Source organism: Lepidochelys olivacea (genome assembly GCF_965140295.1).
Source record: "Lepidochelys olivacea isolate rLepOli2 genome assembly, chromosome: 7".
NCBI lineage: Eukaryota > Metazoa > Chordata > Testudines > Cheloniidae > Lepidochelys > Lepidochelys olivacea.
In genome coordinates, this window is record NC_140417.1 from 59,063,489 (window position 1) to 59,091,338 (window position 27,850).

Genomic DNA, 27,850 nt, shown 5'->3' on the forward strand with positions numbered 1-27,850 from the left:
GGCTCTGGCTACTCAAAAAACTAGAACTTGAAGCAAACAAGGTTTTGAATGATGCGGTAGTAATTGTTCACCCACAGGTGATGTGGTGGTTTTGTCTCTTCCCTGTGTGAGTTCATTCGAGAACATCGTGATTGTCTGGTTTCACCCACATCGTTGTTGTTGGGGCATTTAGTGCACTGGATGAGGTACGCCACATGCATGTGTAGGACCCATGGATCTCTTGAAAGGCATGTTATGGTTGATGTTCGTCATTGTAGCACTAGAGCTAAGTCTGCAGGTTTTGCATCTGTTGTTCTGGCAGATTCTGGTGCTGCTGTGAGTTGTTGTGTGGGGAGCTTGCTTCTGATGAGGAGCTTGCTGAGGTTGGGGGGTTGTTTGAAGGCCAGAAGAGGGGGTTCAGGAAAGATTGCTTTCAGAATGGGGTCCCCATTGACTATGGGTTGTAGTTTGTTTGATGATATCCTGCACGGGTTCCAGTGTGAAGTGGTAAGTTCTAGGCATCAGTGGGAAGAACCCTATTGATTTTGGTGAGAATTGGGAAAACTGGAAAAGCCTGACTTCCAGTAAAATTTTCTGACGAGAATGGTGCGTGAGGGAACTGTCCACACTGGGGGTGAGGGCCCAGCAGGGCATATGGCTCAGCTGTATTGAAGTGTGTACCCCTCTAGTTTTACATTATTGTAGCTAAACCCTACCCAGCTAGGAATTTCAATGGCCGCTATGCTGGCCTACTATGACCTCTGAACTTCATAGACATAAGGGACATGGAACTCAAGCTCCCAGTCCAAAAGCACAGTCTATTACCTAATGAGCCAGAGGAGAATGGTTGTCCTGTCCCTTTCCCCACCCTTTGTTTTGTTTCCTTGTAGACTGTAAGTAGAGCTGGTTGAAAAACGGCATTTCCATCCTGCAGGAAATTCTGATATTTCAGCATTTGTTTTCATCCCAAATTGGGACAGGGTTGAAATGTTGAAACTTTCCAAAAAATTTTTGATCTGGAAATGTTGAGTTTTGCTGATTCAATCCAAACAAAATGTTGATGTTCTTGACTCAAAACATTTCAGTCTGCCAACCTGAAACATTTTCTTTTGGGTGAACATTATCTCTGAGTCAATCTGCCCTGCTGCTGTGCCTCATGGGAGTTGTAGTCCTGGATCCCTCTGTGGTTTGTTTGTGCCTGAGTTGACACGGTGCCTAGGACTTTGACGGACCAAAACGGTTTTATTTAGATTTTCTCGATGGAAAATTCCACCAAAATCTCTCTCTCTTCTTTTGGAAGACTTAACTGAAATCCCATTTTCCAATAGGAAAATGTTTTGTTCAAAATTTTTCAAACAGTTCTAAATGTAAGCTCCCCAGGGCAGGGAATGTGTCTTATGTGTTTGGAAAATGGCTAGTGCGTTTGGGTGCTACTCAACACAATTACAGATACCATTGGCAGTGAGCAGTATAGGACCTATGAGACATAGTTAAGCAATTCCAGTTCTACCTGGTAGGGAGCAGTGGTGTATGCACACGACCACCGGTTCCTTACATTATTCAAAGTATCTTCTTGGACCTTGTTTCTAACTTCAGACTCCTGCAGTTTGAGTCTGGCAAATGTTGCTTGAGGAATTATCTTGGTAGGATTGGCTAAAAACCTTTGGTTTGGCCAATTTCAGCTCTGCCCACTGGGCTCAAGTGCTTCTCCAGCCACACAGACATCCTGCATCAGCAACACCTAAACAGTTGCTCCCATTTTCTGTATTTCAGGCCTGGGAAGAGTCTGGCGGGATAGTCTCTTTCCCCAACGTTCAGTTTTTAGCAAGTGAGGTTTCCAAACTTCTGACCAAAGAAATCAAGAAGAAGCTAAACGGCAAACCTGCAGGTAATAGCCAGAGGGCACATGGCCTGGGATGTGCTCAATTCTGTGTGTTTTGTGGTCCAAATTTAACCATCATCTGTAATGTATTATGCTATGGATTTAGGAAGGGCTGGGAAACAACAATAGAAAATACTAAGCCGGATCTTCAGCTGGTTTAAACTGGCATTGACTTCAATGGAGCATCGCAGAGTTACACCAGCTGTGGCCCTGGCTCCAGCTGTGCCAAGTTAACTTGCTTTGAACCATCTGCATTCCCTGGTTTTTGATCTACCTGGGGACCATTGTAATAACTCTTCACATTTTATTTCTTAAATGTTTGTTCTTTCTTAAAAATAAAAACAAAAGATCATGAGCCTTGCATTGCTTTCCCGGTGACCATTGTACATTCCTTGAACTATTTGGCTGGCAGAGCTTATGAACTACGTTGGCATTGCCAGGGGAGTTTGTAAACTCCACCAACCAACTAATTGGCATTACCTAACTGCTCACTTGGTGCCCCATCCAAAGCCTATTAAAGTCCTTCCACTGACATCAGTGGGCTTTGGGTTAGGCCCTTAGTTAATGTAGCTTTGCTAGTTTCACCCAGTGCACTAAGAGTTGCTAAGTACAATGCTGTCAGCTTCCTTAATGGAACTGAAGTCTACTGTTATGATAGAGGATGCTCGGCTGGCCGTGGCGCAGTTGCTGCAGCTGAAAGGGGAAGAGGAAGATGGCTGCGTGCTTCTGAGATCGGTGTACCTCCTCTCACAGATTGACTCGGTAAGAGAAAGCAAAAGCACCTTCTCCCTGTAAAGGCCTGGGAGCTAGAGGAGTGAGGCAGCCGCTCCAATAACAAAACCCCCAGTTTTCAGTAAGTGAGTATTGTCTCCAAGGCTTTATCCTTGAGCATTAATGTCAGAGTTTATATCAAAACGTTATTCCAAGCATAAAATCAAAGATAAGATGCCCAGTGTGGGTTACAAACTGGCCTTCAGCGAAGACAGGGGAGTTCTGCCCCACTTTGCCTGCCAGGCAGCTGTTTTTGCTCAGTTCCCCTGAATCGGCTTCATTCCTGCTTTATTATTCCAAGCTATACACCTAGGGGAGACCTGAGCAGGGCACTAGTGATCTGCTGCTGACATGCTTGGAATCTGCACCCTTTCACCCTGAAGAATCCTAAAGCACTTTGCAAGCTGTCTACATACAGCAGCACTGGAATGCAGCCACCTCTGGAGTGGAGGATGGCAGCAGCAGCAGCACTGCACAACAACAGGGGAGGGAGAAAATCTGGCCCAGGGTTCCATTGCATCCGATGAAGTGAGCTGTAGCTCACGCAAGCTTATGCTCAAATAAATGTGTTAGTCACTGAGGTGCCACAAGTCCTCCTTTTCCTTTTTGCGGATACAGACTAACACGGCTGCCACTCTGAAACATTGCAAACCCTGTTTCCTATGAAAAGAGCCAGGTGACAGTTGATGTCCATGCAGCACAGACAGGTTTCTTTTCATCCAAATATATGACACTAAATCGTACACACAGCCATTAAAGAACATTATCTACGTAACTGAGAGAGGCCCTTTTGGCTGATTTATTGGTAGAGGCACAGTGTGATAGCTGTGGTGCGATTTGTGCTCTTCATAGAGTTTAAAAGTTTGATATTTCATCTAGCACAAGATGTCTCTAAGCTTTGTACACTACCCACCCCCTCCTCTATTTAGCTTGTTTCTGATCACTTCCCTGTAAGCCGAAGCAGCCTCACTGTTACGTCCTCATTCCTGCGGTTGATTAGTTAGTACAAGGCCTTGTTGGAGAAGGGAGGAAATTAATTCATTAGTGCCAGAAAAGTCAAGTCTCTTGGAAAGGTTGCCTCTTACTTTTTTAATCATGCTCTTCCTAAAATGTAGGTGCAATGACTCAGCAGACTGCAAACATGCAGTTATCACAGCCCTCTGCTAAACTGCATACATGCTGCTCCCAGCTTAGCATCACAGATCTCAGTTGCTATAGTCTGTTCCCAGTGGCTAAAGATGAGGCAGACATTGATATGAGCTGCCTGTCAGACTGATGGTTGGATCCCTGGCATGACTCCACTACAGACTTCCTAGTGCAGGACATTTCAGGTGTCTGTATAGTAGGGGTTCTCAAACGGGGGGTCGGGACCCCTCAGGAGGTCGTGAGGTTATTACATGGGGGGTCACAAGCTGTCAGCCTCCACCCCAAACTCCGCTTTGCCTTCAGCATTTATCATGGTGTTAAATATATTTTTAAAATGTTTTTAATTTATAAGGGGGGTCGCACTCTGATGCTTGCTATGTGAAAAGGGTCACCAGTACAAAAGTTTGAGAACCACTGGTATCTCGGCTCGGAGCAGCCATAAACACAGAACGTGGGCTGTAGGAGGTCCTGTAAGGATGCCTGCTGCCCCCTACCAGGTACTGCCCAGCTACATGACCTTATCACTATGCTGCACACTGTCTAGGACTTTCGAGTGACAGTAGGGATAGGATGCAGGAGTCCCAAGGCCGCAGGGTAAATGGATAGATACTCAGGGAGAAGTAGAATAGTCATTGTATGTGACGTTGTTTTCTGGATTCAGGGAACGCTGTGGAACATCATCAAATCCGGCCTCCCGGTCGCTCTGATGCAGTGCCTGTACCTTTTCTTCACCTTTCCTTTGGGGAAAGCCAGTGATGGAGAGACAAGGGAGGAGGACGAGCAAGTTCAGGAGATGTTTGTTCAGGTAAGGGATCCCCTCTAGTGCTCCTTGGTTTTGAGTGCTCAGGGACCCTGGAAGAGGAATGGATGCTGGTGCTCACTCAGACTTTGGGATGGAGTTCGAATCAGTTTATCATGCTAAGCCGGATGTGCTTGGATTGTGCTGTTCTTTCCAATACTAGCTTGAAACTTTTCTGTCCAAAAGTTTCAGTTTTCCTATGTTTTGAACCAGCTGGAAACGAACATTTTTCTTTTGAATCAACATTTTGACTTAAAATGTCAGTTTGTTTTGTTTTTTAAAAGGCATGTGACATTTTTAAGTTGAAACAAAAATGTGTTCCTACGTATCAGCTCAAAACGAGTCTTCATGCTGACATTTCCCATAGGAAAATCCAAAGTTTTTCATCAGAATTGACCCATTCCTGGGAAAAACATTGCTTTGGCTGAAGCCACATTTCTCCTTGGGAAATGTGCTGCATGAAAAGTTCTGAGCAGCTCTGTGTCAGAGCCTGCTTGTTAAGTTGCATGAGTTTCCTAAAAAAAAAAAAATGTTTGCAGAGTTGTTGTAGCTGTGGTGATCCTAGGAAATGAGAGAGACAAGGTGGGTGAAGTAATATCTTTAATTGGACCAACTTCTGTTGGCGGAAGAGACAGAGACAAGCTTTTGAGCTACTAGAGATTGTCCTTGTCTCATCCACCAAAAGAAATTGGTCCAATAACAGACATTACCTCACCCATCTTGTCTCTCATTTCCTGAAAAAGGGCACTGTTTTAGTCTCGTTTAGGTTTGCCTTTGTCTGCAGTGATGTAAGTGTACTGTTGGCTGTCCCAGAACTCAGAAGGCTGCATGGCTGTACCATGAAACCCATGGGAAGCATATTCTAGACATTTGAGGGGGGGATGAAATCTAACAGCTATTGAGTAGCATGTGAGTAGCTTTGATCTGGTGGGAGTCCAGGACTGGAAATCACACCTCCAGGAATCATTAATTGCCTGAGCTCACTAAGGTGGTGAAAGAGAGTATAGGGAAGAAGCAAGGATTCCTGAACAGCCTATTCAGTCCTTTTGAAAAAGACCATGGGACTTAATAGAGAATGGTAACTTTCCATAGAATTTTTAAGCCACCCTATAGAATTCTAGAACAAGGGGCTATTGTTCTCTGGCATTCTGTATGTTGTCTTAACAGCTCTAGAGAAAGGATCTCACTGTCTGTCAGATTCTATAGAGTTTGAGTAATATCCATGGAGCCCTATTGATTTAATCACTGTCAAGTTCAATAGGGATTTTCCATAAGTACAGTTTGGACCCCTCCTTCATGAGAGATTAAAGGGTGTGAGCAGTAAAATTTCTCAATGGGCCAGAAGAGAAATCCAAAGGCTCCCTCTGGAGTGGTACTTCATTGTATCTGTAGTATGTTGCTGGCACAGGCTAGCCCAGAGTTTTGTGTTACACTGAATTACCGAGCTGATTTTCCCCTTACGTGTATTGGCTGAGATTTCCAATGCCAACATAAACACACAGCCCCCATTGAAGGTAAATGTTTGCTTTGAAAATCTCAGATACTGTTTAGAAATCTAAGTGACAGTAAAGCACGTGACGATGCTGACAATTGCGAGGAGGTCTGAGTGGTATCTTCTGACCAGCCCACAAAATAGGGCCTAGTTCTGCAAAATGCCAAATGGCCTTAATTCCCATGGAAGCTAATGGGAGGAGACCAGGTCTGTACCTTGGACCTCCTGTAATGTAATACATGATATTTATTATGTGTCTGCCTTTGGCGTGCTATGTGCTTGGCTTACAACGAGCAGTGAGCTGCATATAAGCTACAAGCAAGGGCAGGGAGAAGGTAGAAAGATGCCATCTATCCTGTATTAAGTATGGGGCCAGAGATCCTTACTAAATGTGATTAAGGCAGGGATCACTATTCTTAGGTATTTGAAGGTGCAACGAGGGATTGTGTAGGTGCAGGAAAGATTTACATATTAAAACTAAGGAGACGTTCTACTGGGCAGAAGACATTTCTTAAAGGATCACTTCTGCTTCCAGCCATGAGGTCCTATGAGAGTTCCACCAGAACAATGACATTGTCAACCAATTAGCAGAGACCAGTGATAGTGGGAGACTGACCTTCCACTGGAGCTGGGACCAAGCTGTGGAACTCCCTGCTGCAAGAGATAAGAATGACCCTGGAAGTGGCCAGTTACAGAAGAGAATGAAAATCTCATTCCATCAATTTATCTTTCCCTCCAATTTTTACACCTGCATGGCCCCCTACACACCTGAACTATAAACTAATCATGTTACATCTGCAGGCTGGGAATGAAGACAGATCTTCTTGTTCTGATGGTTAGATACTTGGGAGAGGCTCTGATATTATGGTAATAGGGGCCATAGCAGTAACTAGTTACACAGCATAAAGTATTCAGCTGTTTTTGTTTTCAGTAGAACTGCATCCACTAATATAGGGTCAGATTTGACCCAATATATTCAAGCCTTGGAGCCCTTATATGCTTCCCAAAATTCTGCATTTAATTTGCATTGCAACCAATTTTCTTTTCCAGACAATGCTCAACTTGTACAGGGAGGAACAAGGTTTAGAGGAACTTCTGTCAGCTGCCGAGCTTCAGTCTCTAATTATAGCAATGGCCTCCCTCTGGGACCAGTGCAACCTTTCATGGAAAGCACCCACAGGCCGTGTGCTTCGAACAATTTCAAAGGCCCAGACCAAAACTGCCGTCATGTACTTACAAGGTTTGGTTTTTCCTGAGCACCTGTGGAATGAATTCCTCTAAGAAAAATCACACTTGGCTAGGTTTCATTTCTACGTACCTCCATGAACTTCTGGACTAGAGCTCAATTTAGTGCTGGTGGGAACCAAAGTCCTTTATTTATGCATAGAACAGAAAGTTACAGGCAGCAGCATGTCATGTCCTGTCCCACTTCCACCAAAGGTACCCAAGCCAAGAGATACATTAAAGAGTTACACGTCACATGACCCAGAGCCAATTGGCATCTCTGGGGTTCCCCAGCATTCTAAGTATTGCTCTCCTGATATTTGCATGGCACCTTGCTGACATTTTGTCAGCTGCAGCGCTTAGTGCATTGGAGAATCCTGACTGGTTGCCAGTGATAGTTTGGCTTCTTCCTAGAGGGAATTTTCCATTAGATTAGGAGTGTTTTCATCTTTTAAAAAAATGCAAAGATTACTTAGCTCCACCCTGCAATAGAAAAAACAATCCAGATAATTTATAATCAACATCCTGCCATCAGAACCTCCTCATAGGGTGTAAATGTGTTTTATTTTTTATGCAAAAGTGCCCAAACATGGTTTCTTCATTCACACTACTTGTAAGATCAGGTCCTTGTGTAGTAAGAGGTAGTCCTGACAGCAGGTGAGTTGTCTAAGAATTGCCAGCATGATCACACTTGGAAGGTGGGCTACTAGACTAAATGGAAAAGACCAGTCACCAATGGTAGCTTCAGAACAAAACGTATCCTCCTCCTCATTGTGCAAAACTATTAATCTCTATCTGAGTATATGTGATGATCTTAATACAAGATAATTTAATTGTCCATCATCCACTTACTTACCATGTATTAAAAGGGCTGGACTCACAGTATGCAGATTTAATTGGGGGCAGATTTATATTCATGAAGCTGCTTGTGTTTCTGTGGGTCAAACACAGAAATGTAATGGGAGTTGAGGAATGAAAGTTTTTGGGTTTTTTAAATTTTTTTAGTCTAGTTACTAAAGCTAGCAGTGTATTCCTGTATTCTGCCCCCCCCCCCCCACTTCCCCCAAATCTCTTCTCCAGCCAGAAGAGGAATTAACTGCCCTGTTTGATTGGGAAATGTAATTTCAAGCATGTTGTTGCATTTTGTCTGTGATTTTGCAGTTGTTTGTAACATCAGGCTGTCAGTACTAAACATGTGCCCTCATTTATTCACAGCTGCGGACTGCATTAAGATAGCCATTCAGAATCTATTCAAGTTGGCTGACACCTTGCCGGCTTCTGACATGTGTGAGGCAGTTAGCATCATCCTATGTTTTGTGAAGGATTCCTATCCTATCTCCTCAGCTTTGCTTTTGGAGTTTGAAAATAATGATGGATACCAGCTCCTGGTAAAAATTTTACTTAGGTGAGTATGGAGTTTTCACTGGGTTTCTAGGGGATGATAAAGCATGGGTGTAATTAGATATAATTTTCAGAGGTGATGATGGCTTGTTTTAAAATTTCAATTGCATTTTAGAAAGATGCAGGTAACATAGTGGGCAGATGAAGCACTAAGCTGCTGATAACAAAGGGTCACATTTAGCAAACCACTAACAACACCGCAATGCTGTTTAAAGAGCAGAACCACAGCGTAACTTCTCCAGGAAGAGTACCTGGAAGTCACCTACTACAGGACAGGTCCAACAAAGAAAATAACAGAACGCCACTAGCCATCACCTTCAGCCCCCAACTAAAACCTCTCCAACGCATTATCAAGGATTTACAACCTATCCTGAAGGACAACCCATCACTCTCACAGATCTTGGGAGACAGGCCAGTCCTTGCCTACAGACAGCCCCCCAACCTGAAGCAAATACTCACCAGCAACCACACACCACACAACAGAACCACTAACCCAGGAACCTATCCTTGCAACAAAGCCCGTTGCCAACTGTGTCCACATATCTATTCAGGGGACACCATCATAGGGCCTAATCACATCAGCCACACTATCAGAGGCTCGTTTACCTGCACATCTACCAATGTGATATATGCCATCGTGTGCCAGCAATGCCCCTCTGCCATGTGCATTGGTCAAACTGGACAGTGTCTATGTAAAAAAATAAATGGACACAAATCAGACGTCAAGAATTATAACATTCAAAAATCAGTTGGAGAACACTTCAATCTCTCTGGTCACTCGATTACAGACCTAAAAGTGGCAATTCTTCAACAAAAAAAAAAAATTCAAAAGCAGACTCCAAGGAGAGACTGCTGAATTGGAATTAATTTGCAAACTGGATACAATTAACTTAGGCTTGAAAAGAGACTGGGAGTGGATGGGTCATTACACAAAGTAAAACTATTTCCCCATGTTTATCCCCCCGCCACCCCCCACTGTTCCTCAGACGTTCTTATGAACTGCTGGAAATGACCCACCTTGATTATCACTACAAAAGGTTTTCTTCACCCCACCTCGCCCCCCTGCTCTCCTGCTGGTAATAGCTCACCTTAAGTGATCACTCTCGTTACAGTGTGTATGGTAACACCCATTGTTTCATGTTCTCTGTGTATATAAAATCTCCCCACTGTATTTTCCACTGAATGCATCCAATGAAGAGAGCTGTAGCTCATGAAAGCTTATGCTCAAATATATTTGTTAGTCTCTAAGGTGCCACAAGTACTCCTTTTCTTTTTGCGAATACAGACTAAAATGGCTGCTACTCTGAAAACTTCTCCCATTGAAACCACAAGGGGAAGTGCCAATTGAAGAAGTTAATCTAGAGGTAGGTTAGGGAATTACCTAAATTGAGACACAGGCCAGGTTTTGTTAATCAAACACTAGGATACGGATAATATCAGGAGAGACCTCAACCAGACCCACTTTGCTCAGAAAGGCTCCCCTGGTCGTGAAGTCTTTATCCAGAGGAAGCATTTCACCTGATGGAGCAGATCTCTAAGTAAAAAGGTAAATCCAATGGGCATGTCTAGGATTAATATGCTCACACCTGGACACAACCCACGGGTTACCCTGGGTAGAGTGGGCAAAATTTTTTGACCAAAACTTTTTTTGGTGAAAAATGCAGATTTGGCAACACTAAAACAGTTCACAAAATGTTGATTTTGCCAAATTGTTTCAGTGAGGATAAAACATTTTTAAAAAAATTCTGAAAAAAATAAAAATGTCATCAACATTTATGATACATTTTGATTTTTCAGTTCAAGATGAATTTTTCTTTTAAATTTTTCTCTTTTTGTAGAATTTAAATTTTTTTTTTAAAGGCTCAAAATTGATACCAAGTGTTTTTGTTTCAGGTTGAAAGAAATGTTTCTGCTCAGAGTAGAAACAGTAACTGCTTTCAACCTGAAACAATTTTTTTTTTAAATGGGCTCCGTGGATATTACTCAAAAAAATAAATTGCTTCAGAATTTCCACAAAATCAGAAAAATCCATCATTTGCCCACCTCTGATCTTGGGTCAAAACACAAAGCAGTTTTGTCTGCTGTTTCCACCATTATTGCCTTCTTCATTAAGGCCCTGAGTTTACTACATCAATAGCCAGTGGAATAACCATGAACCAGTTTCCCCAAAAACACTGAGCAGTCTTGTTCCCACAGTTACGTCCTCAAGTTAAGAGGGTCCCTCCAGACTGTACCATCCAACGTAGTTTCCACCACAGCTGCCAGCCTTTGTATTGCGATTTTCCTTGATAACCTGTTTGATTTTGATAGTTCTTTTGGACAGGCAGGGGGAAAACACTCTTCCCATCTCAGTTCACAAATTTAGAGCAAACATTTTCAAAGTTATAAAGCAAAACGTACATATTTCCTTACAGAATGGCATACAAACATTACAAAGAAGATAAATACGTTCAGCCACTTACAGCCTAAACACTAAATACATTCTTATAAAACCAATACCTATTTTGCACAACACTAATACATAAGTAACCTGGTCTGGTCTCCAGCTATGAGTTTGTCTGTTCTGAGCTAATGTGTTCAGCTTTGGCAAGAGCTGCCACCTGGCCTGCCAGTGTCACAACCAGCTCCCCATCACCCCCATTGGAAACCCTAGAGGGGGAAAAGATGGTCTTTTATTCCCTGAGGCTTTTTTAATTCCTAATGATAGCTTGTTCTGGCATACACCTGCACACAAATAGGTTTGAGGAGAAAGATTGCATTAGTCTCAATCGTAAGAGCACTGGACGTAACAACACGATACATGGCTGACTGCTTTTCACCACTTGCTCTTTCTCCCTTTGATCTAAGCTACTGCAAATCTGGGAGATGTTTGGAACCAGCCTATGGCTTAACAGAGACTTCAATGCATTATCCATGTGTCTAATACCATATGGATAGCACACATCTGAGATTAAACAATGTCTTCCCCTTCTAGTGGGCCCATGGGTCTGTAAATCTCAGGCAGTTTTGTAGAAACTAAAGAATTATATATGTTATATATTTGCTAATTGTGTTTCTTTTTTTATTTTATTTTTAAGTACAGGGCTAGCATTCTGGGTTGGATCTCTAGAGCTGCCTGAAATATTCTAAATTTTGATTTTTTTAAATTATAAATTTGTTAATTTTGACCCAAAAAATCGGGATATATATTTTACGAAAAATTTCCCTTTTTCCAGCTGGCGCTGTGGATCGCACTTCTACTGGTACATGTAATGGGACTTAATTTCAACATTGGCTAGTTTCTTTCCTCTTTTGTAGTCATTTATTGACCTCAGCCCTTTAATTATCTGGTTCAGTTTTTTAGTTCTTCCCCAATCCAACTTTGGAGTTAGTCAGACTGTAAGATTGTCTGGAGAGCAATTCAGTTCAATCAGTCGTCCAATCAGTGTAACAGAAAGCATAACAGATTACTGTGGTGGAGGGATCTGGGGGAGGGAGAAAAGTGAGAAATTGTTACTTCAGTATCTGAAGTCCCTGTAGAATGTGTTAGTGAAAGGACCGGTTATTTTAAATATTACTGAGCCACAAGCATATGACTACCCCGTTCTTTGTTTTTAGATGGGAGGGATCTCCGCACAGTGAAGGAGACCACCATGTCGAAGAGGTGCTGGATATACTGACTTGCCTCACAGTCTGTGGGAAAACTGAACTGAAAGTTTCTGGCAACGTTACACATCCTCAGCTACCGCACTTTGATTTTGAACAGACACAATCCTCTGGTACTGTATATACACGTACAAATATTACTGTGGGCTTAGCATGGGAAAAGCAATCATTATGCACAGCATGTGCATGATAGAGAAGAAAATGTACATGATCGCATGTGTGCACCTGCAGTGCTAAGGTGGAGAATTTAAACATGCAAATCAGGAAATTCCAAAGTTAACTAAGGTTACATCGACATTGTGACCTGGGGTATGAATGGCAGCTCATGTCTGGTTTAACGGCAGCTAGTTTGCTAAAAATAGAACTGAGAACTGTGGGATTCAGTGTGGGTTGCACAGGCCCGCCTGTCGCTGCTGGGGTATGTACATGCTTGTGCAGCCAATGCTGAGACCCGGGCACTGCATCCTCACTTTTATTTTTAGCAAGCTAACTAGAGTACAGCTAGTGTGGGTACATCTACACAAGCTGCCGTTCACACTGCTAGCTGCAATGGAGAGGTGTCATAACCCACCTGGCATGGATAACATGGTCAGTACAGCTGGCTGGAAAATGGACAAAATATCATATAAATGTTCAAACTCATTTATAGTATTTCTTTTCAAAAAAACATGAACTGTGCTTATATTAAAAAAAAATTCTCATTTTACAATGAGAAATGTAAAAAAAACCCAGATTATTCTATCACCATCGTCACATAGTGGGACTGTTTAAAAAAAATCACTTTTGAAAACTTTCTTATTTCTAAGGCAGTGGGGACTTATGCAGATGTGTAAGTGTTTGCAAGATGGGGGGGGGGGCCTAAAGGATACATGGAAAATTTGATGAAAACTTAGCAAACCAACAATTTTTCATAAAAAAATGCTGACATTGTAAGAACATTCAAAACATTTCTATTGTCTCTAAATGCAGTTTTTTACCTGTTCTGATTAGTAATTTGGTACTGTCTGTGGACCACCCACAATTGTACCACCCACAAAGTCCCTGATCTGAACAGCTTACAGTCTAAATAGACAAGATAGGCCCAGCGTGGAGGAAGGGGTAGAACCTACAGAGGGATCAGTGGGATGGTTTCCCAGCACCATGCTAGCATCACTATTTTTGTTTTTGTTTAAATTTTGTGGAGTGGGATTTGGTTGGAAGGCGACTAGCTAAGCCGAGAGACCAGGAGAGGGCGGGAGTGGGACAGGGCAAGGGAAAGAGGCTATGGAGGGCAGGTGGAGTGAGGCTGAGGTGCAGAGACTGGGCATTAGAAGGCAAGAGGGGCCAGGAGCAAACAGCAAGTCAGCATGGGACAGAGAATATCTGGAGTCAGACCTGTAGAAAACACGCTCATGGCATCTGCCGTGCCTGCCAGTCCTTCCTGTGGTACCCACTGCGTGCTCTTGTGTCTGCCCCTGCCAGCTTCAGCTTCTCTGGCCCCTGGGGCTGGCTCCTCCCTGGAAACTTTTCTTCTCCAAGCCCACATGGCTCAGGGGAGTTGGGGCACTGCATAAAGTTATGATGAGGGTCACCCCTGCACAGTTCTGGGTCCTGAGGAGGATCAGGAGAGGGGTGTTCCCACTATTCGCCTGTTCCCCTATGCGCCGATACTTGCTGAGATTGGATCTGTGTCTGACTTGTGCTCTTAGATATGCCTTAATGGTGCAGATAGGGCATCTGTATTGGGCCTGAGATAAGCGTGGTTAAAATGATCTGGATTGATTTCTGTTTCTCAGGAATGACAGTGAAAAACCTCCAAGCTTTTCAGGTGTTGCAGTCCATCTTCCAGAAAACCAGTGACCTGCACCTCTGTAGGAGAATCTTACTGGCTATAAAAACCATGTGGGCCTGGGACACAATGAACTTCTTCCTCTTGGAATGGACGCTACAGCCCATCTCCCAGTTCACTGACATTATCCCCCTCAAACCGCACCTGGTTCAGATACAGTTCTTCCAGCTGGTGGAATCAGTGGTGCTAGAACTGTCCTACATCCCCCATGAAATCCTGAAGAAGGTTGAGTGTTTGATAAAGGAGAACTTGGTGCCGTTCTGCACCATAGCTGCTCTGCGGTGTCTTCACAGCATCACCAAGAGGGACTTGCTCTTCACTGACATATTTAGAGACTCGGGGCTCTTGGGCCAGCTGCTGACTCAGCTGAGGAAGCAAGCCAAGATCTTGAGGAAGACAGGTACAGCTTGTTTCATTGGCAATGAATGGTTGGGCAGGCAGAGTTGTAGGAAAGAGATCTACACTGAGCATGTAGAGAGGCCAGTGTTACATGCCAAGGTGCTAGAGTTTGTATGGAAGCTGCCTGGCCCTGGCTTAAATTCCTGAGCTGCTGATGCCACACCAAACTAGTTTTCTCCTGAAATCCGACTCTCTCCAGTTCCACGCATCATATGACCCAGCTTATGGGCTATGCATCAAACACAGGACTTAACCTCTCAGCAGTTTCGTCTCCAGTGGCAGCCATTAAAAAGGGGGCCCAAGTTACCAAAATTAGCGTTTCAGTTTGTGTTCCTTGGGAGCCCAATGGGTTCCTGGGGAGCCCAACTTGAGAGCCTGGGCTTGACTTTCACAGGTGCTGACTATTCTTGTTTCCAGTTAAAGTCACTGGGTGCTGTAGCATTCAGCCCCTCTGAAAATCAGGCTTAGGTTGTCTCATCGAGGGCGCTGCAAGGTCCCCGGAGCACCCACAGCCACTCCCAGAGTCTCTTCCCAGGCCCAGTTTTATCTTCCAAACAGAGAGGAAAACAAGGAGAGCATGTCCTTGGCTCCCTGGGGGCTTTCCCCTACCCTTCGCTCAGTCCTTCCTGCTTCGGGCTCACTGCAGTACGCTATTGACTGAGCACTGCCTCCCAGGGCTCTCCCCCAGAGGCCCTGTTCCTCACTGCCCCTCCTTCCAAGGGACTGTGGCAGCCTCTCCAAGGAAACTTACTGCTGTTCCTGCTCCCCCTTCCTTATCGACAGCCTGGCTTTTTATAGCCTCAGGTGCTTTTATAGTCCCTCTTAATTGGCCAAACTGGGCGCATCTGTTCTAGACAGGGGAGCCAGACCGTCTTCATTTAAAGGGCCAGTCACCCCGTGCCTGGCACTGCAAAAGTAAGGTATCCTTAATGAGAGGCCACAGCTCTAATTGTTACTGTCGCAGGCAGAAAACAAGGAATGCACACAAAGCACATACAAATCAGAGCAGGGCACCAGATGTAACACTGGGGTTGAGATCTGGACTTCCAACGCCCCAAAGATGGGGTCATTTGGATGTGGGATTTGAGCTGGTCTTCTCTAATTATCAGGGCTAAAGATTCTGTCAAGTGATGGATTCAGATTTTGAACCCGCTTGGGACGGGGAGTTTGCAGGCCCACTTTCAATACTATGTCATAATACATGAAACAGATTACTTAGATATAGATTTCCAAGGAAAGAGATCATGGCTCCTGAAAACTCACATCCTGGTTAGGAGTTATGGTTATGAGTGAGCTTGTGAGTCTCTCTCCTATCTTTGCCTGAATGCCATTCAGTTATGTCAATTTTCTTGGCTGATTTCTAGTCTATAAACAAAGATAATAAAGGGCAAATGAGAACATGGCAGCGTGGTCATTGCATTAGTATGTTGGTTTTTAGACATGTAAGATGGTCCCTTCTGACCTAAATATCTATGAATCTATGAATCTATGTCCTTTGCCATAGTGTATGAACTCCTAAAAAAAACCAACACATCTGACAATGTAGGGATTTGATCCTGGAAACACTTAGTTGTCCTCGTGGGAAACAGGCTCTAGGTACAAAAGAAACACTGACAGGAAGGTTGGAAGCTGGTTTCACTACAGGGGCAGAGGTGGTTTGGGTGCTTTCATGGTGCGTTTTCAGACTTTAAAGTGTTTGGCCTCCTTTTAAGTATCACCTTAATTTTGAATTTCCTGGGTTGGTAACAATTTGGTTTTTGGTCACTACTATATTCTTTAATGTATTTTCATCCTTATGTCACTGACATGTGCTCAATCAATGAGCCTTAATGAAGAGTCTTGTCTGGGAATGGAAGGAGGTTCTGATTATTCTGCCAGCTGAAAAGACAATATGGACATATCTATCATAGGTCCCTTTACCATACTGTCTGAGCACCTCACAGTCTTTACTGTATTTTCCTCACAGCACCCCTGTGTGGTAGAGCAGAGCTATTATTTACATTATACAGATGGGGAACTGAGGTGCAGAGAGACTAAGTGACTTGGCCAAGGTCACACAGGAAGTCTGTAGCAAAGCAAAGGTATTGAACCCAGGTCTCCAGAGTTCCAGATTAGCCCCTAACTATTGGACCATCCTTCCTCTCTTTCAGTATTTTATCAGGTGCTGTAGGTTTCATGTAGACTGTGCCAGCATTCAAGGGAGTTGTATTTGCTGAGCACTTGTGCTGCGAGGAATTCTAGTTACCAGTAACCAGGTGTCTTGTGGGATATTTTGGGGGAACTCTCTTTGTTTTGAATATGCAGCCGGGACCCAAGCACCCTGTCTGGAGCAAGGCACTGAGCAAGAGCTAACCTGTGTGATGCTGAAGATGGTTGCTGCCCTTGTCCTGGGATCTGTGAGGAATGCTGGTAAGAGAAGGTGATGATTCAACTGTCACAGCATCGCCTTTGTGATACTTGGTATTAGATGGCCTGGGTACAGCAGAGTAAGCATCCGACTCCCTTCTTCTGTTTGTATGTTTTATTCAGAAATCATGTTGGACAGCCAGGAATGTAGCAATGGCCATATTGCATCAGGCCATTGATCCATCTACTCTGGCTCCCGTCCTCCAGCTGTGGCCAATACCTAATGCGTAAGAACATAAGAACGGCCATACTGGATCAGACCAATGGTCCATCTAGCCCAGTATCCTGCCTTCTGACAGTGGCCAATGTAAAATGCTTCAGAGGGAATTAAGAGAACACTGCAGTTATTGAGTGATCCATCTTCTGTTGTCCAGTCCCAGCATCTGGCAATCAGAGACTTAGGGACACTCAGAGCATGGGGTAGCATCCCTGACCATCTTGGCTAATAGCCATTGATGGACCTATCCTCCATGAACTTATCAAATTCTTTTTTCAACCTTATTATACTTTTGGCCTTCACAACATCCCCTGACAACAAGTCCCAGAGGTTGACTGTGCGTTGTGTGAAGAAGGACTTCCTTTTGTTTGTTTTAAACCTGCTGCCTATTAATTTCATTGGGTGACTCCTGGTCCTTGTGTTACATGAAGGAATAAATAACACTTCCTTATTCAATTTCTCTATACCAGTCATGATTTTATAGACCTCTATCATACCTCCCTCTTAGTTGTCTCTTTTTCAAGCTGAAAAGTCCCAGTCTTATTTCTCTTTCCTCATATGGAAGCTGTTCCAAACTGCTAATCATTTTTTTTCCCTTTCCCTATACTTTTTCCAATTCCAATGTATCTTTTTTGAGATAGAGAGACTAGAACTGTGCTCGGTGTTCAAGGTGTGGGTACACCATGGATTTATATAGTGGCATTATGATATTTACTGTCTTATTATCTTTTCCTTTCCTAATGGTTCTTAAAATTCTGTTAGTTTTTTTGACTGCCACTGCATGCTGAACAGATGTTTTCAGAGAACTATCCACAATGACTCCAAGATCTCTTTCTTGAGTGGTAAAAGCTAATTTAGACCTCATCGTTTTGTATGTATAATTGGGATTATGTTTTCTAATGTGTACTACTTGGAATTTATCAACATTGAATTTCATCTGCTATTTTGTTGCCTAGTCATCCAGTTTTGTGAGATTACTTTATCACTCTTCACAGTCTGCTTTGGACTTAAATTATCTTGAGTAATTTTGTATCATCTGCAAACTTTGCCACATCACTGTTTACCCATTTTTCCAGATCATTTATGAATATGTTGAACCGCACTGGTGCCAGTACGTATTCTTGGGAGACCCTTGTATCTACGTCTGCACTGTGAAAACTGTCCATTTATTCTTGCCGTTTATTTCCTGTCTTTTAACCAGTTACTGATTTATGAGAGGACCTTCCCTCTAATCCCATGGCTGCTTACTTGGTTTAAGAGCCTTTGGTGAGGGATCTTATCAAAGGATGTCTGAAAGTCCCAGTACACTATGCCCACTGGATCACCCTTGTTCACATGTTTGTTGACCCTCACAAAGGATTCTAATAGATTGGTGAGGCATGGTTTTCCTTTACAAAAGTCGTGTTGACTCTTCCCCAACAAATTGCGTTCATCTATGCATCTGATAAATCTGTTCTTTACTATAGTTTCAACCAGTTTGTCTGGTACTGAAATTAGGCTAACTGGCCTGTAATTGCCAGAATCGCCTCTGGTGCCTTTTAAAAAAAAATCCACATTACAATAGTTATCCTCCAGTAATCTGGTACAGACAATGATTTAAGTGCTATGTTATATACCAGTTAGTAATTCTGTAATTTTACATATGAGTTCCTTCAGAACTCTTGGGTGAATACCATCTGGTCCCGGTGACTCACGACTGTTTAGCTTATCAATTTGTTAAAACCTCCTCTTCTGACACCTCAATCTGGGACAGTTCCTCAGATATGTCACCTAAAGGGAATGGGTCAGGTATGGGAACCTCCCTCACACCCTCTGCAGTGAAGACGGACACAAACAATTCATTTAGCTTCTCCACAATGGCCTTGTCTTCCTTCAGTGCTCCTTTAGCACCTCGAGCCTCCAGTGGCCCCACAGATTGTTTGGCAGTCTTCCTGATTCTGATGTACTTATTATTATTTTTTTTGCTGTTTAGTTATTGTGTCTTTTGCTAGTTGCTTTTCGAATTCTTTTTTTGACCTGCCTGATTGTACTTTCACACTTGACTTCCCAGAGTTTATGCTCCTTTGTTTTCCTCAGTGGGATTTGACTTCCAATTTTTAAAGGATGCCTTTTTGCCTCTGACCACCTCTTTTACTCTGCAGTCTTGCCATGCTGGCATTTTTTTTGTCCTCTTACTATTTTTTTTTAATTTGGGGTGTACATTTAATTTGAACCTCTATGACAGAGTTTTTAAAAAGTTTCCATTCAGCTAGCCAACATTTCATTCTTGTGACTGTTCCTTTTAATTTTCCTTTAACCAGCTTCCTCATTTTTGTATAGTTCCCCTTTTTAAATGCTACTGTGGTGGGGGCTTCTTTGGTATTCCCCCTCCCAAGGATGTTAAATTTTATTACATGCTTCAGAGCAGCAGCATGAAAACCCCCATAATCCACTAGGCCAAGAGGAAAACTTCCTCTTCATTTTTAAGGTTCATTTCCTTTTCTTTTCAAGGTTCATTTCCTTTCATTTCATTAAGTTTCTCTTAATAGTTCAGACATTATTACAACATGTTTAATTGTATTACTGTAGTGCTTGCATGCCCCAGCTGAGATCTGTGCCCCATTGTGCTAGGTACTGTACAAACACTGAGCAGCAGGCCCTGCCTGTAAGATCTTGGTCTAAATAGGCAAGACAGCCAAAGGATGGGAGGAGAAACTGAAGCACAGAGAGATGAAGTGACGTGCCTAAAGTCACCCAGTCTCTGAGTCAGGAATAGAACCCAGGTCTCCTGAGTCCTAGTCTAGTGCTCTATTCACTAGATGCCAAGAAGGAACTATTTTAAAAACATTCATATCTTTACAATTAGTGAGCCCCTCCCCCAATAATCCCTAGTTTGTCCCTAGTCACCTACTCTGTAGTGATACCCTGGGATGATTTATATAATGACTTGGTTGTAGACTAAGGAAAATAACACAGCAGTCCCTTCTATTGGATTTTCTTGCATGGTACCTGTTACCAGTTATCTACATATCCACTTAGATACTAGACCAGTTGTGTGCTGTCACTAGTAACTGATTTGTGCACACAAACTGGATACTTTTACACACACCCTAGGTGTGTGCAATTGGAGCCTTGTGATAGTGCGCAGTTGACATGGAAAATTTGCCTTTGTGTTCAAAACCATATTGTGATTGGACATCAATTGGTGCCCATATAACTGAGCATGGTTTAACTAACAAATGGCATCTGATTGATTCCCAGTTGTTATAAAAGATTATGGGATGGTACCATACATCAAGATATTTCTGGATGATGAATGCTACCGAAGTGACACCCTCTGCATCTTGGAGCAGCTGTCTGTCATCAACACCGAAGAGTACATGAGCATAATTATTGGGGCCCTCTGCTCTTCCACTCAAGGGGAGCTGTACCTGAAACTGGACCTGCTGAAGGTGATTAACATTACTTCCTGTTTGCTTTGTTATCTGCTCTGAATGTGCCTGGTTTTTTAGATGGCTGGTGGCTCCCAGCCTAATTACCAGCAAGAAGGTGAAGTCAAATTCAGGGGCAGAGTTAAGGTTGTTTGGGTGCTAGTTACTGAGTGTTTTAATCATTGGTGTGTGAACAGCCATTCCACAATGTCTTGAAAAATGCTTTAGAGAGTTAAAATAGATGGATAATAGAGAAATAACAGCTACAGAATTGCAGTGTACGTACTGACAGGTTTCAGAGTAGCAGCCGTGTTAGTCTGTATTCGCAAAAAGAAAAGGAATACTTGTGGCACCTTAGAGACTAACAAATTTATTTGAGCATAAGCTTTCGTGAGCTACAGCTCACTTCATCGGATGCAATTTGTTAGTCTCTAAGCTGCCACAAGTACTCCTTTTCTTTTAGTGTACATACTGTTGAGTACAGCTACGGCAGAAGGAGAAAAGAGAGACAGATGGGAGAGGAAGCTGAGACTTGCAAAGAGGAAGTCAGAGGAAGTAGAACAGGGTAAAGTTAGCAGTTGAGTTGGGTGTGGGGATGAAACAAATGGCTTGATTCATGTTTCGTTTGCAGAGGTGTAACTCCATTGATCTCAATGGGGTCATCGCTCACATATACCAGTGTAAATCAGAAAAGGATCTAGTTTCAGTTGGAGAGAAGGTGATAAAGAGGATGGAAAGAAATTTACTCATATTCTCTAATGCATTCCTAGAGGGTCTGATCAAAAATCCATAAAGTAAATGAAAAGAATCCCAACAATTTACTCTGGATTAGGCCCTTGGTTGGCAAACTAGAAAGCAGCAGCATTGTGAGCATTAAGCTGGGATTGCATTCCACACTCATTAGCTGGCCGTATTTGAAGTCCCCTCTTAGCTGCTAATGCAGCAGCTAGTCTTTGTGGTACAGTAACTGTGCTCATTAAAACAATCTGACAAACCAGGGGACAAAGCCTGTTGCTCTGACCTGAGCAAACAAACTTTTGCCGTAGTTTGTGGAGAAGTTAAGTGCAGCTCCTGAACTGATATGAGAACAAATGCAACTTTGATGTCTAATTCTGACAAATGATAACCATGTTAAAACATAATGTAAGCAAATTAATTTATTATCTGTGCCCTTTGGGACTGTGATTGTGTTAGGCACAAATTCAGATTGATTTGCTAATATATATTTAGCTGTTAAACTGCGAGCCCAAATGTGATTAGCTCTCCCGTATTCCAGAGTGGCATGTGGACAATTATGAGGAATAACAAATAATGGAATGTGAAATAAATTCTGTTAGCTATAACTGAGTTAGGAGTTTCCAGCAGGCATCCAGTTGTATAGATTCAAGACAGAGGAATACTAACTCATAGGCGATTAAATTGTAACTGAGTTAGAGCTGGAGGAAATGTTGTTACTGCTGACCTTTCCTGAAATGTGTCAAAGCCATCCTGATAACTTCAACTCCAACTTATTAAATTTACTCCCTGTTCAGGAGTCTCTGCCTGGTTTGATACATTATCATGCGAAATTGAATGACAGTAATAAAGTCCCCCTTCCTACAGTTCTGGCAAGCCCTTTCTCATTGTAATAGCTCCTGTTGTAGAGAGATATTTATGATAGAAATGCTTCTCCTCAGTGGCTTTGGAATTAAGCCTCTCGATTTGAGAGGCTTTTCTGTGTGACTCTCGGCCAACATAAGGTTTAGTGCTCTTCGAAGTAGCAAGAGACAAACCCAAATGCCAAGTGTGTTACCTCTGTTTATCTTTTGTGGCTTCTGCATTTAATAAATTGCACAAGGAGGAAAAGTTAGGGATGGGTTAGATGCAAATATACTGGGCCTCATTCTTCTCTCACTGATTTTTACACTCAAGATTATTCCAGTGTAAGTGAGGCCCGAATCAGGTCCAAAGTATCTCTGACTTACAGTGGAATGGCTTAGGTTTTAAATACATGCAGTGATACATGGCACTCATTTATAGCCTGATACAAAGTCCATTGAAATCACTGAAAGACTCCTATCGACATGCGTGGCCTTTGGATCAGACCCACAGCACTTTTTGTCTCCAAAAGGTTGTACAAGCATTAACTAAGTTTGTCCCTGGGAGACAGGAAACTATTATTGCCTATTTAGTGCTAGGAGAACCTACTCTCTGCAATATATTTTGGACCATGTTATGTTGCTGGGTTCTGGTTAACACCTGATGGGCCATTACGGCTCTGTATGGTCACTCTATCCGTGCTAATTGAATGTGGAATATTTTTCAATACATTGGTTGTAGCCATTAGTAGACTCTGTTGGAAAAGTCCCATCAGCCTCTAGGAGTTTTGCTTAAACCACTTTAAAATAATCTCTGCTCTAAGGTATGTGGAATGCTCCGGGCTGGTTTAAGGCCTTGGCACTGTGGGCCCATGTCTATAGCCCTGTCTCCTTGAGTGAGGCGATTACGCTGAAATCTCAGCTCTCACTTTTAGACAAAAGTAGGTTTCTAGCCCTCCTGGTTGTGAAGAAAAGCTCACAACCATGAGCAAAGTCTCTGTTGTGGTGAGCTCTGCCTACATCTGCAGACAACCTGAAGTGATAGCTCAGAGACGGAGTGAACTGCCTCATGCATTTCTGTTGGGTATTCACTCCAAGCCTCGCTGCTCTGGGGCACCCCGCCAACCTGCCCCACCTCATCAGGGGGCTCTTTATGAGTCAGGAGGAGATGGGTGCAGCTGCCCCCCCCCGCAGTAAAGCAGATATACTCTGGCTTCTGGGGAAAGCAGTGGGGGCACCTCTTCTAGTGCTGTTGACGTAGAGTTCCCTGTAAGAGCAGCATGAATCCTCCCTTCTCCTGGAAGTTGGCTACTCCTGGTCTCCGCTTTGTCCAAACAGGGTAGCAACAGGCCATGTTTAGGACTGGAACTTCGCCTGCTGGGTTGGAGCCTTGTAAGCACCATCCCCGAGTTGCAGGGCTGGCTGCATAGATGCCTTCGGAAAACATGTTAAAATCGCTGATGTTTGAGGTGGTTGAAAAACAGGCGGGAAAGTTTTGCAAAAATGTCATTCCTCCTGTCCCCCGCATTTTTGATCAACAATTGAAATTTCAGTGAAATCAAAATTCTGAGAGCATTGTCTAGTCCCACTTGATACCGTAGGTGATGTGAGGTTGAATGCTTGCTTTGACTCCCTTCTCTCTGATGCCGCAGTCTCTCCTGAGGAACCTGGAGAACCCCAAGTGCCATTCGGCTTTCAGAACATGCAGTGGATTCAATGGACTCCTGTCCCTTCTCTCCGACATGGAAGGTGCATTACAGGACCCACCGTCTGGGGCATGGGCAGCCACGGGGCATAGCCCCATCCTGGAGCTTGTTTTGTACACGCTTCAGGGGATAGCCGCTGCTCTGCATCTGGACCCCATCAACAGTGACTTCTTCCAAAGGAATGGCCTCTTTGAGAAGCTGGCGGAGGATCTCGGCTCACTCGGCTGCTTCTGGACACAGGAGGGGCAGCAAGTCCCCGTGCAGCTCGAGAAAGGAAGGACATTTGCAGAGTTCTTGAATGCAGCCTTGTACTCGTCAGAACCTTTCCCAGCATGGCTCAAGATCTGCATACAGATTCTGAGTTTCCTTGACCATATGATCAAAGGGACCTTGCATCTGGCGAGCTTCCTCCCGGAGATAAAGCCTGCTGCAGAAGAACCACCATGGGATGTTCAGAAGCGACCACAAGATCAACAGGAGGGGCATTGTACTAGCTTCAAACAACTGGAGAATAAATTAGCTGCCTCCGACTACAGGGCATGGGCAGACCCTGAAGACAGGTAGGTCTTTGATTCTTTATTATAGAAAGACCCCAGCATCCAAGAGCAGTAATACTTGGGTGTTCTCTGGTGTCACTGAGGACCCCACAGCATTTTACATGTAGTAGTAAAATAAGCCTGACAAAGCCCCCTGAGCTGCAGGTTGATAGTATTATCTGCATTTTACAGGGAGAGTGGTCATAAACCGAGGCCCAGAGGTGGTGTGACTTGCCCCCGGTCACACAGTGAGTCAGTGGGAGGGTCAGGAATCAAGCTGAGGAGTCCACACTCCCAGGCCTGTGCTCTAGCTGGCAGACAATGCCACTTTATAAAAGGTGAATGACTGCAAACATCGCAGCATAAATGTCTGTTTGACTTCAGAGGGACAAAGTGGGTGTAGCACAAGCGTGTCTCTTTTGCCAACAGAGGTCGGTCCAATAAAAGATCTGTCCTCACCCACCTTGCCTCTGTAATATCCTGGGACCAATAGGGCTACAGCACTGCACATGATTGTTTGGTTCAGTGGGACAAGGGGCTACGAGAGCTTTTTGGCTTATCCCTGGGGTCTGGATTACATACCGGGTGATCTTTGAGAGTGATCCTGTGTCTTTGATCAAATACCAGAGAGAAGCTATTGGTCACTGGAATTTGAAAACCATTTTTTAGCCTCTGCTTGAAACCACCCAAATCAATGTTGACTCCTGCAATGGGATAGAAGACTGCTTCCAGTCAGTGGGTGTAATGTAAATAGGCCTAAATCACTATTATTTCAAATGCTCTGTACCGGAAACATGAAGAAGGAAGCAGCCATGCTGTCTGCCTCATTATATATATCAAGACAAGAAGGTCAGGGCTGCAGCCAGACATTCAGGGAAGGCCGGGAGATTTCCGTAGCACTTTGAAGGTCAGTTCTGTGTTTCTGGGTATCTTTTATTAAGTAGCGACTTCCCGCAACGGTTACATTTTTTCCCTTAAGAGACAGGGGAAATCTCTGACAGTTTCCTGTGTCCCTGGCTGCAGCTCGGATCTCCCTGTGCTCTTACATACTATCCACTGTATTTCTGGTTGGAGCTAGAAACCAGGCGGCAGGGATTACAGAGCTGGTCATGTTGCCATGGAGGGAGGCGTCTCCAGCTATCTTTAAATGTGACTTAGTCATTTTCCTTCTTTAAAGGCCGAACCTTGATGTCCCGACTCATAGGAAATGCTTATTGAAGTTAATAGGAACCTTGGTCGAGTAAGTGCTAAGTGCAGACTGGGTTAGCACCTCAGCATTTGGCCCTCAGTGATTCATCTGTGCATTATCTGAAGCTGTGTGAAAAATCCTTGTAGTTTTCCTTGGCCAGCAGAATTGCTTCAATCAGGTCACAAGAGATCCCCTGGTTTGTACTGAAGGTGGAATTCCCACTGGGGATGGGCCAGCTAATTCAGATGAAATGCTCTGGTGACTAAGCTGAGTGGCATATTCGCTAGTGTTCTTCCCCTGGCCTAGGAGAGACTTGGAGGGACCTAGGTCAGCAGACAAGGGGCTCGCTCAGGCTGGGCAGTGGGCTGAGCTGGGGCAGAGGCTGGGTGAGAAGCAGAGAGCCAAGCTGGGACTGGCAGCAGCAGGGGACAGGAGGAATGACTGGCAACCAGGAGTCATGAGGCAACAGCTCTGGCTGGATGACAGCAGGACAGTGGACAGCTCCCCCTCCCCGATGTCACTGATGACATGTTTTGCGCACTGAGATGCACCAGCCTGTAGTTAGGTTCCCTTATGAGAGGGAAGGACTAGAATGCTTACTCCGGGACACTAGGCCTTAGAAGTGCCCCAGGGCAAAGCCCTACTTGGACCCCTCTCTAGTACTGCCTCCCAGGGACTGAGTTAGGAACTGTGGGGTTGTATTATGGGACTCTGGCTGGATCAATCAGATACAAGTGGCCTCTGATTTTGGGTGCCTCAGCTTTTTGACAGGTTTCAGAGTAGCAGCCATGTTAGTCTGTATCTGCAAAAAGAAAAGGAGTACTTGTGGCACCTTAGAGACTAACAAATTTATTTGAGCATAAGCTTTCGTGAGCTACAGCTCACTTCATCGGATGCATTCAGTGGAAAATACAGTGGGGAGATTTATATACACAGAGAACATGAAACAATGGGTGTTACCATACACACTGTAATGAGAGTGATCAGGTAAGGTGAGCTATTACCAGCAGGAGAGGAAAAAAAAACCTTTTGTAGTGATAATCAAGGTGGGCTATTTCCAGCAGTTGACAAGAACGTGTGAGGAACGGGGAAGGGGGGGAATAAACATGGGGAAATAGTTTTACTTTGTGTAATGACACATTCACTCCCAGTCTTTATTCAAGCCTAAGTTAATGGTGTCCAGTTTGCAAATTAAGTCCAATTCAGCAGTCTCTTGTTGGAGTCTGTTTTTGAAATTTTTTTTGTTGAAGAATTGCCACTTTTAGGTCTGTAATCGAGTGACCAGAGAGACTGAAGTGTTCACTGACTGGTTTTTGAATGTTATAATTCTTGACATCAAAACTTCAAAAACAGACTCCAATGAGAGACTGTTGAATTGGAATTAGTTTGCAAACTGGACACCATTAACTTAGGCTTGAATAAAGACTCGCAGTGGATGTGTCATTAAAAACTATTTCCCCATGTTTATTCCCCCCCACCACCACCACCACAGTTCCTCACACGTTCTTGTCAACTGCTGGAAATGACCCATCTTGATTATCACTACAAAAGGTTTTTTTTCTCTCCTGCTGGTAATAGCTCACCTTACCTGATCACTCTCGTTACCGTGTGTGTGGTAACACCCATTGTTTCATGTTCTCTGTGTATATAAAATCTCCCCAGTGTATTTTCCACTGAATGCATCCGATGAAGTGAGCTGTAACTCACGAAAACTTATGCTCAAATAAATGTGTTAGTCTCTAAGGTGCCACAAGTCCTCCTTCTCTTTCAGCTTTTTGAGCTCCCTTGAGCCTGGAGGAGATGGTGCATGGAGACATGAGCGGAGCCATGTTCACCAGAGGCATCAGCAGAGGAGGGTGCTGAGCTCAGAAGCCAAGAGGCTTGCAAAGAGGGTGGGGAAACTTTCACTGCCACTGCCTAGGCCTCAGCTCTGAATGCTCTGCAAATAGACATGGGAAATCCAGCGCACACAGTTGGCTTTCCTGAGAACCTGCAGCTTCCCTTTAGCCACTTCTCCCTTTTCGCACCTCCCCCATAAGAGGCTGCAGCCTCCGGTGCTCTTCTAGGTGGGGCAGGTCTATAGGGGGAACCAATGTGCAACAACCATGCGTGGCCTCTGAGGCCCCAACCTGCAGGCGAGCACTGAAAAGTTAGTGAAAAGTAGGTGCGTGGGGAAAGGAGGGGGTGAAGTCCAAGGGCCTGGTGACTTCTGCAGTCACTTCCCCGTGTGCCCAGTGGGTGTG

General features: G+C 43.9%; 1 protein-coding gene across 1 annotated transcript in view; it reads left to right on the forward strand.

Annotated features, from left to right (window-relative positions):
- The window catches only part of WDFY4 (WDFY family member 4), a 236,835-nt gene that overhangs the window by 20,971 nt on the left and 188,014 nt on the right, over positions 1–27,850 (forward strand). The window contains exons 3-12 of the mRNA XM_084634805.1: positions 1,753–1,867; positions 2,520–2,623; positions 4,440–4,583; positions 7,120–7,309; positions 8,509–8,698; positions 12,292–12,452; positions 14,115–14,567; positions 16,871–16,975; positions 20,430–20,620; positions 23,829–24,442. Of these exons, the coding sequence (XP_084490931.1) occupies positions 1,753–1,867; positions 2,520–2,623; positions 4,440–4,583; positions 7,120–7,309; positions 8,509–8,698; positions 12,292–12,452; positions 14,115–14,567; positions 16,871–16,975; positions 20,430–20,620; positions 23,829–24,442 (2,267 nt within the window). The remainder of the gene's footprint in view (positions 1–1,752; positions 1,868–2,519; positions 2,624–4,439; positions 4,584–7,119; positions 7,310–8,508; positions 8,699–12,291; positions 12,453–14,114; positions 14,568–16,870; positions 16,976–20,429; positions 20,621–23,828; positions 24,443–27,850) is intronic.